The following is a 15,967-nucleotide window of genomic DNA, read 5'->3' as shown; positions in this document are numbered from 1 at the left end:
TAGTCCACTTGAATGTCGGGAGTGGGAACCCAGGCTCAGCATCCTTGCTGCTTCAGGCGTGTCTGCCTCATGGAGGGGCAGGCCTGGAGGCTGTTCCAGTCTTTCTGTCTCCTGGAGAGCAGACTGGACTCTCAGAATTCAATATCTTGCCTTTTCCCCAACAGCTTCCTCCAGCCTCGTCGCCTTGGCCCCAGATTAAAAGGTGAGCAGGGCAGCCAGCTCCCAATAGGGTTCGAGGCAGCAGGACATTCTGCCCCCAACACTCCATGGGGTCTGAGGCATAGCAGCGCCATCAGGGCTGTGGGGCAGTGTGGGTGGCCCAGGAAGGCTCTGGTCCTCCAAACCACCTCTGGGCTCAGGTTCCAGCTGTGTGTGTGCCAGGGCAAGGCAGTATCTGCTCCTCCTTTCCCCCTTGCAGAGGCTGTCCAGGCATAGAGAAGGCAGCCTCTCCGGCCTGGATTCCCAGATGATGCCCTTGAAATCCATAAGGGCTTTCAGCAGCAGTTGAGTTCGTGACCCTCTTCCACAGATGAAGGCTACACAGCCAGGAAGGGGTTGCACCAGGGCTAAAACCCAGGCCCCCTGGCTTCCCACCTGGGCTCGGCCCAGTCTCCAGTTCTCTCTGCTTGGGCTGACCCAGTCCAGGGGCCCTGGGCACTCACATTCCCCCACAGTGATCCTCCCCCATCTGAAAACAACCTAGGCATTTGCTCATGTTCTGGAGTTTCCTCAGCAGCCGGTTCTCTCCCAGCAGCCAGGAGTAAATTAGCCCCTTGACCTCCCTGCTCTTACCAGAAGCTTGAGGCATCCCAGAGGGGTTAGTAAGAACCCGTATGAGCCGCCGCCTGCAGAGGACGTGCCAGCTGGGTTTCCAGGTCTGGGGCGATAGAGGGCCTGTGTGCTGGTCTCTCCTGGGAGGAGGGGCAGGCTTGTGGGGTTCTTGAAGATTCACGTGGCCTCCTCTTGTATATAGACCCAAGGACCCTTCCCCCATCCCTCGTGCTGCTCAGAATGCTCTCCTGCCCAGAAGGGGCTCTGAGAAGCCTTGAGCCAGTTTTTTTTTTTTTTTTTCAGACAGAGTTTCGCTCTTGTTACCCAGGCTGGAGTGCAATGGCGCGATCTCGGCTCACTGCAACCTCCGCCTCCAGGGTTTGGTCAGTGGCTCTGGGAGTCAGGAAACAGGCCTGGACCTGTCACTTAGAGGCTGTGCGCCACCCTGTGAAGAGTGGGATCATAGTTACCACTGCCAGTTGCAGGGGACTGACCGAAAGGCAGGCACCTGCACGACCTACAGGGCAACCCCCACGCTTTCATTCCATCCTCCTAATGACCAGAAGCAGTAACATCGTGTATTTCACAGGCAGGAAGTCTGAGGCTTAGAGGAGTTCAGTCACAATGCCAAACAGCTGGTAAGTGCTGGAACTGGAACTCAAACTTAGCCCTGACCTCACCCCTTACAGCCTTATAACCACTGGTCTAGGCTTGCCCCCAGGGAACCTCAACCTTTGCACACCAATAGTCCAGGATCCTATGGGGGGAGGATCCTGTTTCTTCTCAGGGGATAAAGCCATAGTTCAGGGCTTGAGCCTCCCCGGAAGCAGGGACGATGTCAGGTGGTGGCTGGTAGAGGTGGGAGAGGGCAGGCTGGCCTAGCTATGGCTACCAACTGCTTCAGCCGGAACCAGGAGCCAAGCAGCCTCTCAGAGATGCCTTTAGATTGAATGAATAAGTGACTGAGTGCCAACTCCATGCCTGACTCTGCCCACCATGGAGGCTTGGCTTAGAAGGTGCTAGGCATGTAGCTGTGCCAGTTTGGGTGGGGGCCTTGGCCCTGGGAAGAACCCTGGTGGGAGGAGCTGCAGCCCTTCTTTCCTACTGCTCCCCTCCACGTTTTAGCTGGGTCTGTGCCCATCGATCCTCGTGTGGCTGGAGTTCTCCCCTAACCTGAAGAATGAGCAGCGGAATCACCCTGGGTCCGCTATGGGGCTGAACCCAAGGAGTTACCAAAGAAATCGGGAACCTGGAGGGGAGAAACCAGGCCTCCCTGACCCTGAAGCCCCTCCCTCCTGGCAGAGATTGGGGGTGGTCTGCTGGCTGAACTACTGGCCCAGCTTTTCGGGCCAAGGCCCATGGCTGATGGGAAATTTACAGGGTGACTGCCTGGCTCCTCACACTCCATCCTCGGGGACATCCCTCTCCAGGGTCAAGTTTGGAGCTGCTGGGTTTGGTTTGAAAGCACAGGGCTGGAAGCAGTGGGTGGGGAGCTGTTTTGTGAGCCTCCTTGTCTGCTCACATGCAGGCAGATCCTAGCCCCAAACCCAGAAGCCCTCACAGGCTCGGGACAGGCTGAGAGCATGGCCTGGTGGAAGATGGGGCCAGACTGGGGTGGTGACTGGGTCTGGGAAGCCTCAAGGGCAGCCCAGAACTGCCTCCCCCAGCCCCACAGCCTGGGCACTCGACGTGGGAAACGGCACACAGAAGGTGCTTGATGTATGCTGTGCAGAGAAGGTTTGGGGCCAATCCTTGCATCAGTCCAGGCCAGTGCTGCAGGGAGCCTCCAGCTTCCGGGGAGCTAAGCCCTGAGCCCCGCAGAGCTGCTACCATGAGGCCTGGCAGTCAGACCCACTACCAGACCAGAGGTGAGGGAATCTCTGTGCCCACAGTCTCAGGATCCCCTTGGGGTCTAGAGTCCCCCTCTCCAGCCAGTGCTGCCAGCCACAGCCCCAGCCGCTGTCCTAGGAGGAGTCTCTGGAAGTCCCTGGAGCATCCCTCCCCCCGATGTCCCCAACCCTACCCCCATGGAGGACCCCTCAGCAGTCCCATCCCCCCCAGTGAGATAATAATGACCATAATGAGAACAGTCACCCACACGTGTGCACAGCGCTTTACAGGTTACAAAGTGTTTCACATACATCATCTCAATTCCTCACAACAGCCCTGTGAGGTAGGCAGGGCAGGGGGTAATGTTCCCATTTGTACAGATGTGGAGACTGAGGCCCAGAGAGGCCAGTGACCTGCTTGAGGCCACACAGCAAGTGAACAGCAGAGCTGGGACCGGAGGCTGGGGTCGGCCCCACTCCAGCCCCTGGCTCTCTCCACTGACTGTGCTGTCCCCCAGGAGGACCCCAGCCCTGTCCAGAATCTCAGCCACACCCGAGCCAGGCTCCCACCCCTGGCAGTATTGCCACCTGGCAGCCCAGCAGGCAGGTTCCCACCCCCTTTGGCAGACCTGTCCCCTCTACCCACTCCCTGCAAAAAGCCAGGCCAGAGCTGGGCCCAGGCCTGCCCCCACAGCCTGCTCCCAATGGTGCCTGGGGCGGGGTGGGCAGGTGGGTGGGGCTGGAACCTCCTTTCCTGTTTTCCTGAGTGATCCCTCCCCACAGGGGAAGAGAAGAGAAAGGAGGAAGAAGAGGAGGAGGAGGAAGAGAAAAACAAGAAACTGAGTTGGAAGAGGGCCCTGGAGCAATCAGGACGTCAAAAGTTTGCATTCCGACTAGCTATAGGAAATAGTTTTTTTTCTCTTTTTATTATTTCAAGTTTTCATAAAAATCCATAATTATTGAAACCCAAGTTACAGAGAAAGTTCGTAACTTTTTTATTGAATTACTGACTCTGCCGTATGTCGGTCTCTCGGCTTTCACCTCCAGTCTGTCAACGCCCCTGTGCAGGTGGGGTCCCCAGGCCTGGGTTTCTGAGGTCCTGGTAGAAGGAGGGCAGGTGGTGAGAGCGGGCGGGGGGCGGGGGGCAGCAGGGGACGGAGGCGGGAGGGAGAAAGAGAACGTGTGGAGAAGGGTAGGGAGGACGTGGGAAGGACTGGAGAGTGAGCCGGTGGCGGCCAGGCCCCTTCCCCTGCCCGGCCGCCCGGGGGTCCCTGCCCCCCGCCCCAGCCTCATATCATCTTCATGTTGAACTTGCGGGGCGCGTCGGCGGAGCTGATGCCCGCGTCCGACTTCCGGGGCACATACTCGATCTCGATGTTGTGCTTCGTGTTGCCCTTGCCCCGGCTCCAGAGAAACAGCAGCACCAGGCAGAAGAGGACGACGCCCAGGAAAGAGATGAAGCCCATGGTGGTGGCGATGATAAGGGTCTTGATGTCGAAGGGGAAAGGCACAGTGGCGCGGGTGCTGTTGGCCTCTCCCTCGCCCGGCTGGTTGGAGATGAAGGCGAAGGTCTTGTTGGGCTGATGGGGCCAGTCAGGCGAGTAGCTGCGCACATGCAAGTGGGCGGGCATGGAGTCGTTGCCGCCCGCGTTGGCCGCGATGCACAGGTACGTGCCGTTGTCCTGTACCTGGGCGTACCGCACCTCCAGCGTGCCATCGGGGAAGACTGTGAGCCGCCCATTGCTCTTGGCTGAGACCAGGTGCTTTCGGGGCGAGAGCCAGAGGATGGCGGGCGGCGGGTCGCCGTCGGCGCGGCACACGAACTGCACCGTGTGGCCCTCGTCCACAAACACCTGCTGTGCCTTGCGGTCCCGGATGCGGGCGCGGCGGCAGGTGAAGTAGTTGGGCAGCAGCACGTCGGGGAAGTCCTTGAACTCCTTGCCCTGGACGAACTCGGGCGTGGCGCAGGTGGGCTGCTGCCGGTTGAAGTTGAGCCGCCAGCGGCGCCGGAACACCCACAGGAGCCGGCAGTCGCAGGCCAGCGGGTTGGAGTCCAGGATGAGCGTCTCCAGGTTGCCCACCGAGTGGAAGACCGATTCCTCCAGCGTGGTCAGCTGGTTGCCAGACACGTTGAGCACGCGCAGGTAGTTGAGGCCGCGGAAGGCATAGGGCTCCACCACGGCCAGCTGCCCGCCCACCAGCTGGATCTCCTGCAGCCGGAGCAGCTCGTGCAACATGGAGCCCTCGATGGTGCTGATGGGGTTGTAGGAGAGGTTGAGGAAGCGGAGATAGACCAGGTGGCGGACGGCCAGGTAGGGCACGGCTGTCAGGTTGCAGTGTGTGATGGACAGCGACGTCAGGTTGAGGCCGTAGAGGCAGTTGGGTGTCATGGTGTCCAAGTAGGGCCAGTGGGAGATCTCCAAGACCTTGAGTCGGTACAGCCTCTTGAAGGAGTAGTCCCGGATGGCGTTGATGTTGAGGTGCCGGAGCCTCAGGACGATGAGGCCGTGCAGGTGGGACAGCGCCTCGGTGGGAATGGAGGTCAGGTTGCACTTCTCCAGCGTCAGCTGCTCCAGGCTGTTGAGGCCACTGAAGGCGCGGTGGGAGATGTAGACGAGGTCATTGTCGCCGACCTCCAGCGACTTGAGGTTGTACAGGTCCTGGAACATGTAGTCCAGCAGGATGACGATCTTGTTCTCGCTGATGTCCAGCTTGGTCAGGTTGCTGAGGCCGGTGAAGACGCCCAGCGGGATGAGCTTCAGGCGGTTGCTGCGGAGACCCAGCGTCCGGAGGTTGAAGAGGTTATTGAAGGCGCCGGGCTCCACGGCGCTCACGACGTTCTCGTTCAGCTCCAGCTCCTCCAGGTGCGGGAAGCTGGCGAACTCGTCCTGGTTGAGCGTTTTGATGCGGTTCTTCCCTAGGTCCAGCAGGCGAGTCTCGGTGGGGATGCCCTCAGGTACTGCCACAAAGCGCTTGCGGTGGCACAGCACGGCACGGTCCTGGGCGGAGCACTCGCAGCGAGGTGGGCAGCCCGTGGCCGAGCCTGACAGCACCGAGCCCAGCACCAGCAGGAGGATGGGCTGCCAGCAGGCCAGGAGGGGGCTGGGCATGCTCCTCGCGCCCCCCGCCAGCATCCTCTCACTCACCTGCAGACGGAAGCAAGCACAGGACAGAGGTGGCGGTTAGGGGCAGTGTGTGTCTGGACCCCACCCCAAGCCACCTGGGTCCCCTCCTGCCCTGTGACAGAGATGCTGACACAGGCAGAGAGGCAGGGTCCAGGGTCCAGATGCCCAGGCCAGAGGGCCTCTGGCCTCCTCATGCTGCCTCCTCTTTGCCTCTTACGTTGTCCAGAGTCTTCCCAGAGGACCCTCCCAGCATCCTTGGGATGGAGGGGCTCAGGGAAGGGGTGGGTCACCTCAGAGAACCTGGCATTGGCGCCACCTCTTTTGTATTTCACAGGCGGTGGACTCCAGGCACATGCCCTGCCCTGAGTCACAGCTCACTTGGTGCTCATCAGGGATAAAACCAGAACTGCTGAGCCGCCTTGGGCTCACAGTGGGGATCAAGGGGCTCAAGGGCTGAGGCCTCTAGGAACAGCCCTGAGAAGCCTGAGCCAAGCAGCCGAGTGTGGCTAGCCCCCAGCATGCATGGCCAGGGCTTCTGAGGCTGCCAGGGGTCCCACTGGCTCAGCCCTGAGCCCTGAGCCTCCCTGGGTGCAGATGCCATGCCCTCTCCCCATCAGCTCTGTGACTGGGTCTGCTGTAAACCAATTACACCAGTCACTGTCCGCGGTCTGCCCCCACGGGGTTCCTGGACTGCTGGAGGACACCCTCATCCGGAAGGCCCAGCCCTGAAGCCGCCCTCCCCTGTCCCCCTGCAACTACAAATCCAGCCTGGACTCGGTGGGATCTGTGACTCTCTACTTCCTCTGGGTTCCATCGGTGACCCAGCTCAGGCTTCTGAGCCCAGGGCCTGGAGAATGTCCTTTCCTGCCTCCCTGGTCTTGGCTTCTGTGGTTCTCTGCTCTGGCAATGCCCCTTCCCTGGCTGTTGAAATCCCATCCTCAAGGCCTAATTTAAGTCCACTGCTCTAAGAAGTGTTTTCTGATACCCAATTAAGAGTGTGCTCCCCTTACAAGACCCTCCAGCCTTCACCTGTCTGTCTCTCAGGGCTCCCACCACCTGCTTCCTAGCACCAGGGTTCTGCACAGCTGCTAGTCTGAGGAAGGCGCAGATTCCCACAGGCCAGGATGGCCAGGCAACCCTGGAGGAGTCTGTCCCTGCGGCAGCACCCCGGCTTGTTCAAGCTGGGCCCTGAAGCCATGCAGGGCTTGGGAGGTGGTGACAAGAGGAATTGCCAGGAGCAGGGTCCACTTGCGTATAGGCTGCAGCTGAAATGAGCGAGGGGTATGTGGGAGCCTCTGTGAACCTCTCCCACCCCTGTTTAGAGGCCACTTATCCCCACTTCTACCCTAAACTGCCTCACATCTCCTCCTTCCCTCCTCTCTCTCCACCCACCCCCATGGGAAACTGGCTGGGCAACCAGGGTGAGTCGGGGGTGGAGGGAGGCTCAGACCCTAGGAGTGGCTGCCTCTAAACTCCAGGGGCGGATCGGATGGCCTCTGGAGGCCAAGCTGCAGCCACCTCACTGGTGGGGCAAAGCCCCGTCCCTGCTCCTCCACTCCAGCCTCCAGTGCCCTGGGGGTTGCCACTGTGCCCACACCCTGCACTCATGGCCTGGAGGGGGCTCGCTGCAGGAAGGGGAGGCCCAGATTGGATGTCCCACCTTTCCGACCTAGCTCAGGCCCTTCTCCCACCCCTCCCCACACCTCACACAGCCCCTGCTTTCAAGGCCACAGGCCATCCATCCTTGTCATCCATGCATCAGCCATTAAGGCAACTTGAAGCTCAAAAAGGTGTGGCTGTCCCATCTGGGTTGGGAGCTCTGGCCTGTCCACAAAGTCACACACCTGCAAATGCTCCACCAGTCTCCCAGGACTGACAGGAGCTTGGTGGTTGTTGATTGACTAAGTGACTGATTAAGCAGAGGACTCAGGGTGTCACTGACATGTTATAGAATCTGCAAGGGTTTTGTTATCCCCAAGGGCTTTGTCCACCCTGACCCTCCCCTCAGCCCCTCTCATCCTTTCTCCAGGCTCTTCTGTAGTTCAGCCTCCACCTCCCCCCCACCCCCCACCCCCACCACCAGGCTATTTTCCACAGTCACATACGCTCCAGTGACCCACCAGAAAAGCAAACATCCTGACAGGCGATCAATAAGTAATTGGGCTGGCAGCTGGGGCTGGTGCGGGTGTGAGGCTGGGGACCTCAAGAGGTAAATAGGACTTTTAGCATCCAGCTCAGGGCCAGGCTGGCGGGTGATGGGAGTTGCTGGAGAGAAGGCTGGGTAATGAGGGGGCTAGTGAGGACACGGGCCACCCCGAGGTGCCGGTAATCCCCTCATACAGACGCAAATTTGGCACACAGGAAGCCCATGCCACCTGGCCTCAACCTGCCCACTCACCTCCTTTCCCACCAGTCCCTGAGCAAAGTCACCTGGACCTCCCCACTTTGTCCTGCACATTCCTGCCTCTAAACTATCTTCTTCTGGAAACTGTCCCAGACTCCTGTCCTGGTGGCCTTTGTAACCTTCCACCCCAAAGGCCACCTCCTCCAGGAAGCCATCCGTGACCTACTCAGTCAGATATCACCTCTTGCCACCAACACCGTAGCCACGTTATTCTTATTAGCAGTGATCTTATGTGATTGGTGTACAGCACACCTCATTCCCAAAGTGATTTGAACGAACTGGCAGAAAAGTTATGCTATAAGGACCATAAAAAAAAGATAAAAAAAGGGAAGCCGGTCGGGAAAGAATGCCACCAAGTTCTGCCTAGTGACTAAACGTGAGCGCTTCCCAGTGACACTGAGCAAAGAGGGAAACGCACTCCAAAGCCTCTGCATCACGAATGTATGTTTAATCCTGGTTCAGTCATGGGCGTGTGTGTCTCACCTGCTAGAGAGTGAGGTGCCCAAGGGCAGAGAGTGTCTGTCGCTCAGAGTGAGGTGTGGCACAGAACAGACCCCAGTGGGTGTTCTTTGAAAGGAAACACGTGCGCGAGTGAGTTTTTGCAGGGATGGACGCCTTTCTGATGGGGCTAACCCTCGATCAGGCTCACTGAGCAATGACAGATTTGAGGAACTGCAGTATGCTGAAGGCCAGGCATAGCAGTGCTGCAATCCCACTGTTATCACACTGTAATCCCAGCTACTCAGGAGGTGGAGGCAGGAGGATCACTTGAAGCTGGGAGCTCGAGACCTGGCTGGGCAACATAGTGAGATGCCTGTCTCCCATAAAAATATGAAAGTTGGGAGGCCGAGGTGGGTGGATCATGAGGTCATGAGATCGAGACCATCCTGGTCAACATGGTGAAACCCCGTCTCTACTAAAAATACAAAAAATTAGCTGGGCATGGTGATGCGTGCCTGTAATCCCAGCTACTCAGGAGGCTGAGGCAGGAGAATTGCCTGAACCCAGGAGACGGAGGTTGCGGTGAGCCGAGATAACGCCATTGCACTCCAGCCTGGGTAACAAGAGCGAAACTCCATCTCAAAAAAAAAAAATGAAAGTTAGCCAGGCATGGTGGTGCATGCCTATAATCCCAAATACTCAGGGAGGCTGAGGTGGGAGAATCCCTTGAGCCCAGGAGTTTGAGGCTACAGTGAACCATGATTGTGCCACTGCATTCCAGCCTGGGTAACAGAGCAAGACTCTCCATCTCTAAAAGCAATCAATCAGTCATCAAATAAAAGAGAACTACATTGGCAGAAAAGCTGGTCAGCCTTGCCTTGTACAGCTGCCACCCCCAGGCCTGGCAGTAGCCCCACGGAGCCAGGGGCCATGCTCTGTGGAGCTCTGGGAGCACATGGGTTCTGAGATGCCTCGCCCCATGCCTCTTACATCCGGCTGCCCTAAAGGTGGGGAAGCTGAAGCCAGAGAGAGGCTAGGATGCCTGCCCGAGCTGGTACAGCAAAGGCACAGCCTGCTGGGCCTAGTCCCCTGGTCCCCCACCCCCATGGCGTCCCTGTCATCTGAGGATGCTGACAGAGTCATGTCTGAGGGGTCACCCAAACTGCTGAGCGGGCAACGTGCCGCTCCTGCCATCCTGGCACTGTTATTGCTGCTGGCTACCCCTGTAACTGTCAAGAATAGCTATTTTATGCATTTTAATCAGTGTTTTATTTTGAATCCTTGCCCCTGAAGGGCTTCCTACAAGGGTAAGAGTTTAAAAATTGGACCAATAAATACAAAGGAGGTAAGTAGCAAAGGCAGGTAGGTAGGCAGGCAGTAGCTGTGCCTGCAGCACCACACACAGACCCCAGCAGCCAGTCCCTCCCTGGCTCAGGACAGTGGGGACGCCATCGGCCCGCACTACAGAGGGCAGGCTCCAGGCTCCAAGCTGCCCAGAGTGGGAGGGACAGGCTGCTGGCCACCAGCCACACCCTCCTTCATGCCATGGGGCAGATACAGCCTGGTTCAGGCAATGCTCCCTGACATGTGAGGTTCTCTGTGGCCAGCCTGCTGTGTGACCTCAGCCATGCCTGCCCTCTCTGGTATGTCTCCCCCACTGCACAGTAAGGGCTCCACTCCAGGGTCCCTGAGGGTGCTGTCCCCAGAAACCAGCCTTTTTCCAGCTGGAAGGTTGACATCCCCAAACCTTACTAAAGGGTAGAGGGGAATGGGAGGTTCATGCCCTAAGTTGCAGTTTCACTGGGGGCTGGAAAAGCCTCCTGGGGGGGAAGGCTCAGGATGACCAGCTTCCTTCCCTGGGGCATCACATTCAGGGTGTGCCCCCAGGGTCTCAGGGTGGAGGAGAGTAATTAGGGGAGATGGAAGGGGCCTGGGATCACCTGTGGACAGGTTCAGAGAACACTGAGGGAGCTAGGAGTCACTCTGTGCCATAGGCAGCATCTGGAGGTCCATGGGGGTTGGCATGACTCCCCCACATGTCCTCTACAGGATCATCCACCAGATACCTTTAGAAAATGGGAGGGACTAACACTTGGACAGCTCCTGCTAGGAGCCGAGCCTGGGGCTTTTTTCTTTTTTTTTTTTTTTTTTTTTTTAAGACGGAGTCTCGCTGTGTTGCCCAGGCTGGAGTGCAGTGGAGCAATCTTGGCTCACTGCATCCTCCACCTCCCCAGTTCAAGCAATTCTCTAGCTTCAGCCTCCCGAGTAGTGATTATAGGTGTCCACCACCACACCAGGCTAATTTTTGTATTATTACTAGAGACGGGGTTTCACCATCTTGGCTAGGCTGGTCACGAACTCCTGACATCAAGTGATCCACCAGCCTTGGCCTCCCAAAGTGCTGGGATTACAGGCATAAGCCATGGCACACAGCTGAGGTTTGGGGCTTTACACATGTTGTCTCAGAAACACTATATTCAGAAGAGACCTTTCTTACCCATTTTACAGATGTTGAGGAAACAGAGGCTCTGAAAGGGGAGTTTGCTTGCCCGGGTCCTGGGTCACAAAGCTCGCAGGTGCAGAGATCTGTGTCTCCTAGCTGGGCTGCCTGCGCCAAGAGCTGCCTGGGGCGAAGTGGGGCTTAGACTCTGTAGGCTGGGCCAGGGGAGGGCTGCCCTGTCAGCGTGGTGCCAGGGTGAGGCCCCAGGGCTGAGGGAAGGCCCTAGTCCTCAGAGAGGTACACCCAGGCATCTGTCCCGAAACCTGACAAAAGCCTTTCCCCATCTTCCAGAAGATGGTGTGTAACATGCACCACATGTGCTCAGGGCTTTCCCACCACGCTCTTCTCCTGTGCCTGCTGCTGCCGCCTGGGCTTGAATCTCACCGAATTTGGGGTTGGCTGAAGCACAGGATGGCAAATTTAGTTATTTTAGGTTTATGGTATCAGTATTTCATGGTGCTCCCACTCAGCGTTCCTCGGGTTCCGCAGGGACCCCCGCACACACAGGCATTCAATCTGCATGGTGCGTCTGCCCCACAAAGCCTGCGGCCCAGGATCCTTTGGGTGCTCAGCCTGGCTGTGTGGCCGGGGCAGGGCCTCACGGGGAAATGAAGTGCGGGTGCACGGTCCTCACCTTGCCTTGATGCCTGCCTGCCATGCCTGTGACTGAGTGGGTGGCAGAATGGATGGATCGAGGAGGACAGCAGGCCTGGGAAGGGGCTGGGACACTTCAGAGAGTCTGCCCAGGGCTCTGCCAGCTCCACTGCCAAGGAAGAATGGGGAGAGCAGGAGACGGAAAGAGACAGAAACCAGGAAGAAAGAGACAGGGGCCAGAGCTTGTGGCACGACCACAGTCCCAGCCCCCCGACCTGCTGCATGTCAGCCTGGGCCTCTTAAAACATCCTATCCCCTGACTCCACAGGTGAGTCTGAGCATTTCCATATCCAGGTGGGGGAAGACTCAAAAGGCGAAGGACTCAGGCAGGATCACCGAAGAGAAGCAAGGCCTTGCCTGGGCGCCCTGTGACTTGTCCTCTCCCCAAGTCCCTGCCTGCCGAGGTCCCTTTGCTTCAGCTTCGGTTTGCAGATCTGTTTCAGGAACTGTTAAAGTGTGTTAGAGGAAACTGCACCTACTCAGAGATGACGGGGGCCAAGTGGCCAGGAGTGGGGGTGCAGTGAGGCCCATCTAGAGGGGCCTGTGATGGTCACCCCCCACCCCGCCCCGGGGCTTTCCTTCTGTTGTGGCGGCCGCCAACTGTTCATGCCCCATGCCGAGAGGCCTTGTACTTGGCCTTGAGAAGCAGCTCAGGGTCTCCCCAGTGGCTCTCCTCTAGCCTGGGGAGAAGGGACAGCCTCTGGTGGGTCCCCTCTGGATCTCCGGCCACCCTGTCCCCACTGCTGCTGGGCTTCTCCCAGCTCCACTCCCGTGGCTTCTGCAGCCTCCTCCCCCGTGGCCCCCAGACTGAGAGCCTCCGAAGCGGGGCTGGGCCTGATAGAGATCCACACTCCTAGGCCCAGCCTGCGGACGCGTGCACCTCACAGGGGCAGAGTGAGCCTGCCAGATGACTGCTGCGAGGGGCAGGACTCACACTCTGGCCTCCAACTCCTCACCTAGCTCTCAATGAAGGAAGGCTTCCTGGAGGAGAGGGAGGTGCTGTGTGAGCTCAGACTGAAACACATTTTTCACAGGCCAAGGAAGAGACCGGGGAGGGCGTTTTGCGCAACAGGGGAAGAGTGACAAGAAAGGTGTGCGGGAGGCAGGGACTGCGGCCTGGTCTGCCTGAGAGCATCCTGGGACTCCTGATGGCTTCTCTCCTGGCCCAAACCCTGGGCTGATCCTGCTGAGCTGTGAATGGCTGATAATGGCAGAAAGGAGGAGCTGCAAACGGGGAGGCAATTCCGTCACTGGCCTGTCTCATCTGCAGCGCTGCCTCCTGGCCCGTGGGGAGGGGGTGAGGCTGAGCGCAGACCCTGAGAGTCGCAGTCCTGCGCCCAGGCTGAGCTCCCCCAGGAGAAAGCCGGGTAGACTGTGCCGCAGGTGTCCCACACCTCCTCCGGGGCTGGTCCGCCTCACCCCTGCCAGCCTCCCTCTCTCCTCCTCGTCCTCAGCCGCCCCCCACAAGGACAGAAAAATCAACCTGGAAGAACACTGAGGTCATGTCCTTTGTCGTGTATAATTATTTTCCTCTTGTTTTCGGTTCTAGCAAAGAGCTGTGGGCCCCCGGAGTGTGTGTGTGAGTGTGTATGTGTGAGTGGCTTGTGTGTATATGTGTGTGTGAGTGGCCTCTGTGTGTGTGAGCGTGTGTGACTGGCCTCTGTGTGTATGTGTGAGTGTGGTGTGAGTGGCATGTGTGAGTGGCCTCTGTGTGTGTGTGGTGTGTGAGTGGCCTGTGAGTGTGTGAGTGGCCTGGGTGTGTGTGTGTGGTGTCTGTGTGAGTGGCCTCTGTATGTGTGTGTGGCCTCTGTGTGTGTGTCGTGTATGTGTGTAAGTGGCCTGTGTGTGTGTGGTGTCTGAGTGGCCTGTGTGTGTGTATGGTGTGTGTCTGAGTGGTCTGTGTGTGTGTGTGTGTGTGGTGTCTGAGAGGCCTGTGTGTGTGAGTGGTGTCTGTGTGAGTGGCCTCTGTGTATGTGTAAGTGGCCTGTGTGTGTGGCCTCTGCGTGTGTAGTGTATGTGTGTAAGTGGCCTGTGTAGTGTGTCTGAGTGGCCTCTGTGTGTGTGTATGGTGTGTGAGTGGCCTGTGTGTGTGTGTGTGGCCTCTGTGTGTGTGCTGTGTCTGTGTGAGTGGCCTGTGTGTGTGTATGGTGTGTGTCTGAGTGGCCTATGTGTGTGGTGTGTCTGTGTGTGAGTGGCCTCTGTGTGTGTGTGGTGTGTCTGTGTGAGTGGCCTCTGTGTGTGTGTGGTGTGTGTTGAGTGGCCTTTGTGTGTGTGTGGTATACGTGTGAGTGGCCTCTGTGTGTGAGCTGCCTGTGTGTATGTATTGTGGTGTGTGTCTGTGTGGAGTGGCCTCTCTGTGTGCGTGTGATGTGTATGTGTGTATGCTGTGTGTGAGTGGCCTGTGTGTGTATGGTATGTGTCTGTGAGTGGCCTGTGTGTGTGTGAATGTGGTGTGTGTCTGTGTGAGTGGCTCTGTGTGTGTGTGATGTGTGTGTGAGTGGCCTCTGTGTGTGTGTGATGTGTGTGTGTATGGTGTGTGTCTGTGTGTGAGTGGCCTGTGTGTATGGTGTGTGTCTGTGTGTGAGTGGTCTGTGTGTGTGTGTGAGAGTGTGGTGTGTGTCTGTGTCTGTGTGTGAGTGGCCTGTGTCTGTGTGATGCATCTGTGTGTATGGTGTGTGTGTGCATGAGTGGCACGCGTGTGTGTTGTGTTTGTGTCTGTGTCTGTGTGTGTGTGATGTGTCTGTGTGTGTGAGTGGCCTGTGTGTGTGCAGTGTGTCTGTGTGTGTGGCCTGTGTGTGTCTGTGTGTGTGAGTGTGGTGTGTGAATGGCTTCTATGTGTGTGTGTTTGTGTCTGTGTGTGAGTGACCTCTGTGTGTGTGCAGTGTGTCCGCGTGAGTGGCCTCTGTGTGTGTGTGGTGTGTGTGAATGACTTCTGTGTGTGTGTGATGTGTCTGTGTGTGAGTATAGTGTGTCTGTGTGAGTGGCCTGTGGGTGTGTGATGTGTCTATATTTGTGTGTATGGTATGTGTGTGTGTGAGTGGCGTGTGTGTGTGTGTGTGTGTGTGTGTCTTTGGCCTCTGTGTGTGTGTGAGTGGCCTGTGTGTGTGGTGTGCATCTGTATGACTGGCCTGTTTGTGTGTGAGCGTGTGTGTGTGAGTGGCCTGTGTGTGTGTGGTGTGTCTGCGTGTGTGTCCTGTGTGTGTGTGTGTGTGGGGTATGTGTGTGTAGTGTTTGTGTGTGTCTGTGTGATGTGTCTGTGTGTGAGGTGTGTGTGTGCGTATGTGTGCTGGCTGCCCCTCCTCCCCCACTCCCGGGTGCTGGGGGTCCCCAGCACCATCACTCAGGTGCACCCAGGGAAGCTCCACCACCTCCCACACGTGCTCACTGGCCTGAGCGCCTGCTGGAGGTGCCGATTGGGCATGGTGTGGTTGTCTGCCTGCCTGTCCTGGACTCCCAGGTCACTCTGGGCCAGCACTCAGCTGCTCTGCACTGAAGGGAGGAATGCCCCTGCCCACCTCACCAGGGCACAGCCATCTCGAGAGCCGCCAGCCTTCCGGCCAGCGCGCAGCCCCAGGCCATTTGCGGGATAAATTATGAATTTTAATTGTCGCAGCATCTTAGTGTTTAACGGCTTCTATATATAGACTCTGCCCTCCAGGAGTGGCGGCCTTGGTGGAGAGGAGTGGGAGTCGGGCAGGGCCCACAGGAGCCCATTCTGGGTGAGCAAAAGGCTGAGGCCTGGGCTCCAGCCAGTGCACCCTGCCCTGCTGTGTGACCTCAGGGGAGTCCTGGACCACTCTGTGCCCTTCCTGCCCCAGCACAGGTTGCCCATGCTGGGACCCTCTAAGCGGACAGTACCCCCACTTGGATGGGAGCTGTCCCAGAGCTGAGGTGAGGCAGGCAGTGCTTATTCATGGTGACCTGAGGGGGCCCAAGGACAACCCAGTCCTATACCCCATATCCCCCTTTGCATGTCTTGAGATGCCAGCCCAGGCTCTTGGGGACAGGAAGGTGACCCTCATGGCCCCAGCGCCATCCCCTGCCAGGCCAGTGGCCCATTGGAACACGCTTGCCTCATCCCCAGTTGTCCTCTCACACTTTCCTGGGGTTCCCGGGGGACCCCTCTCTGCAGCCCCAGCCCTCAGGGCCTCTCTACTTGGTAACGGCTCAGGCCTGGACACCAGCCAGCCCTCACCTGGGAGAGCCAGAGGCCTTGTGCTTGGGGTGGGGGTGTCACAGCCTC

At 58.1% G+C, this 15,967-nt stretch overlaps 1 protein-coding gene across 37 annotated transcripts in view; it reads right to left on the bottom strand.

The window, feature by feature from the left end:
- Nucleotides 1-2,868: 2,868 nt before the first annotated feature.
- Nucleotides 2,869-15,967, bottom strand: part of LINGO1 (leucine rich repeat and Ig domain containing 1) — a 207,608-nt gene continuing 194,509 nt past the window's right edge. For all 37 annotated transcript variants that reach the window (XM_078333848.1, XM_078333847.1, XM_078333846.1 and 34 more), the window contains one exon: nt 2,869-5,746. In XM_078333848.1, coding sequence (XP_078189974.1) covers nt 3,890-5,746 — 1,857 coding nt within the window. In that variant the 3' untranslated portion in view covers nt 2,869-3,889. The remainder of the gene's footprint in view (nt 5,747-15,967) is intronic.

This window comes from Callithrix jacchus, chromosome 8, assembly GCF_049354715.1.
Source record: "Callithrix jacchus isolate 240 chromosome 8, calJac240_pri, whole genome shotgun sequence".
In the NCBI taxonomy this organism is placed as follows: Eukaryota; Metazoa; Chordata; class Mammalia; order Primates; family Cebidae; genus Callithrix; species Callithrix jacchus.
This window is presented reverse-complemented; position numbering and strand designations above follow the sequence as displayed.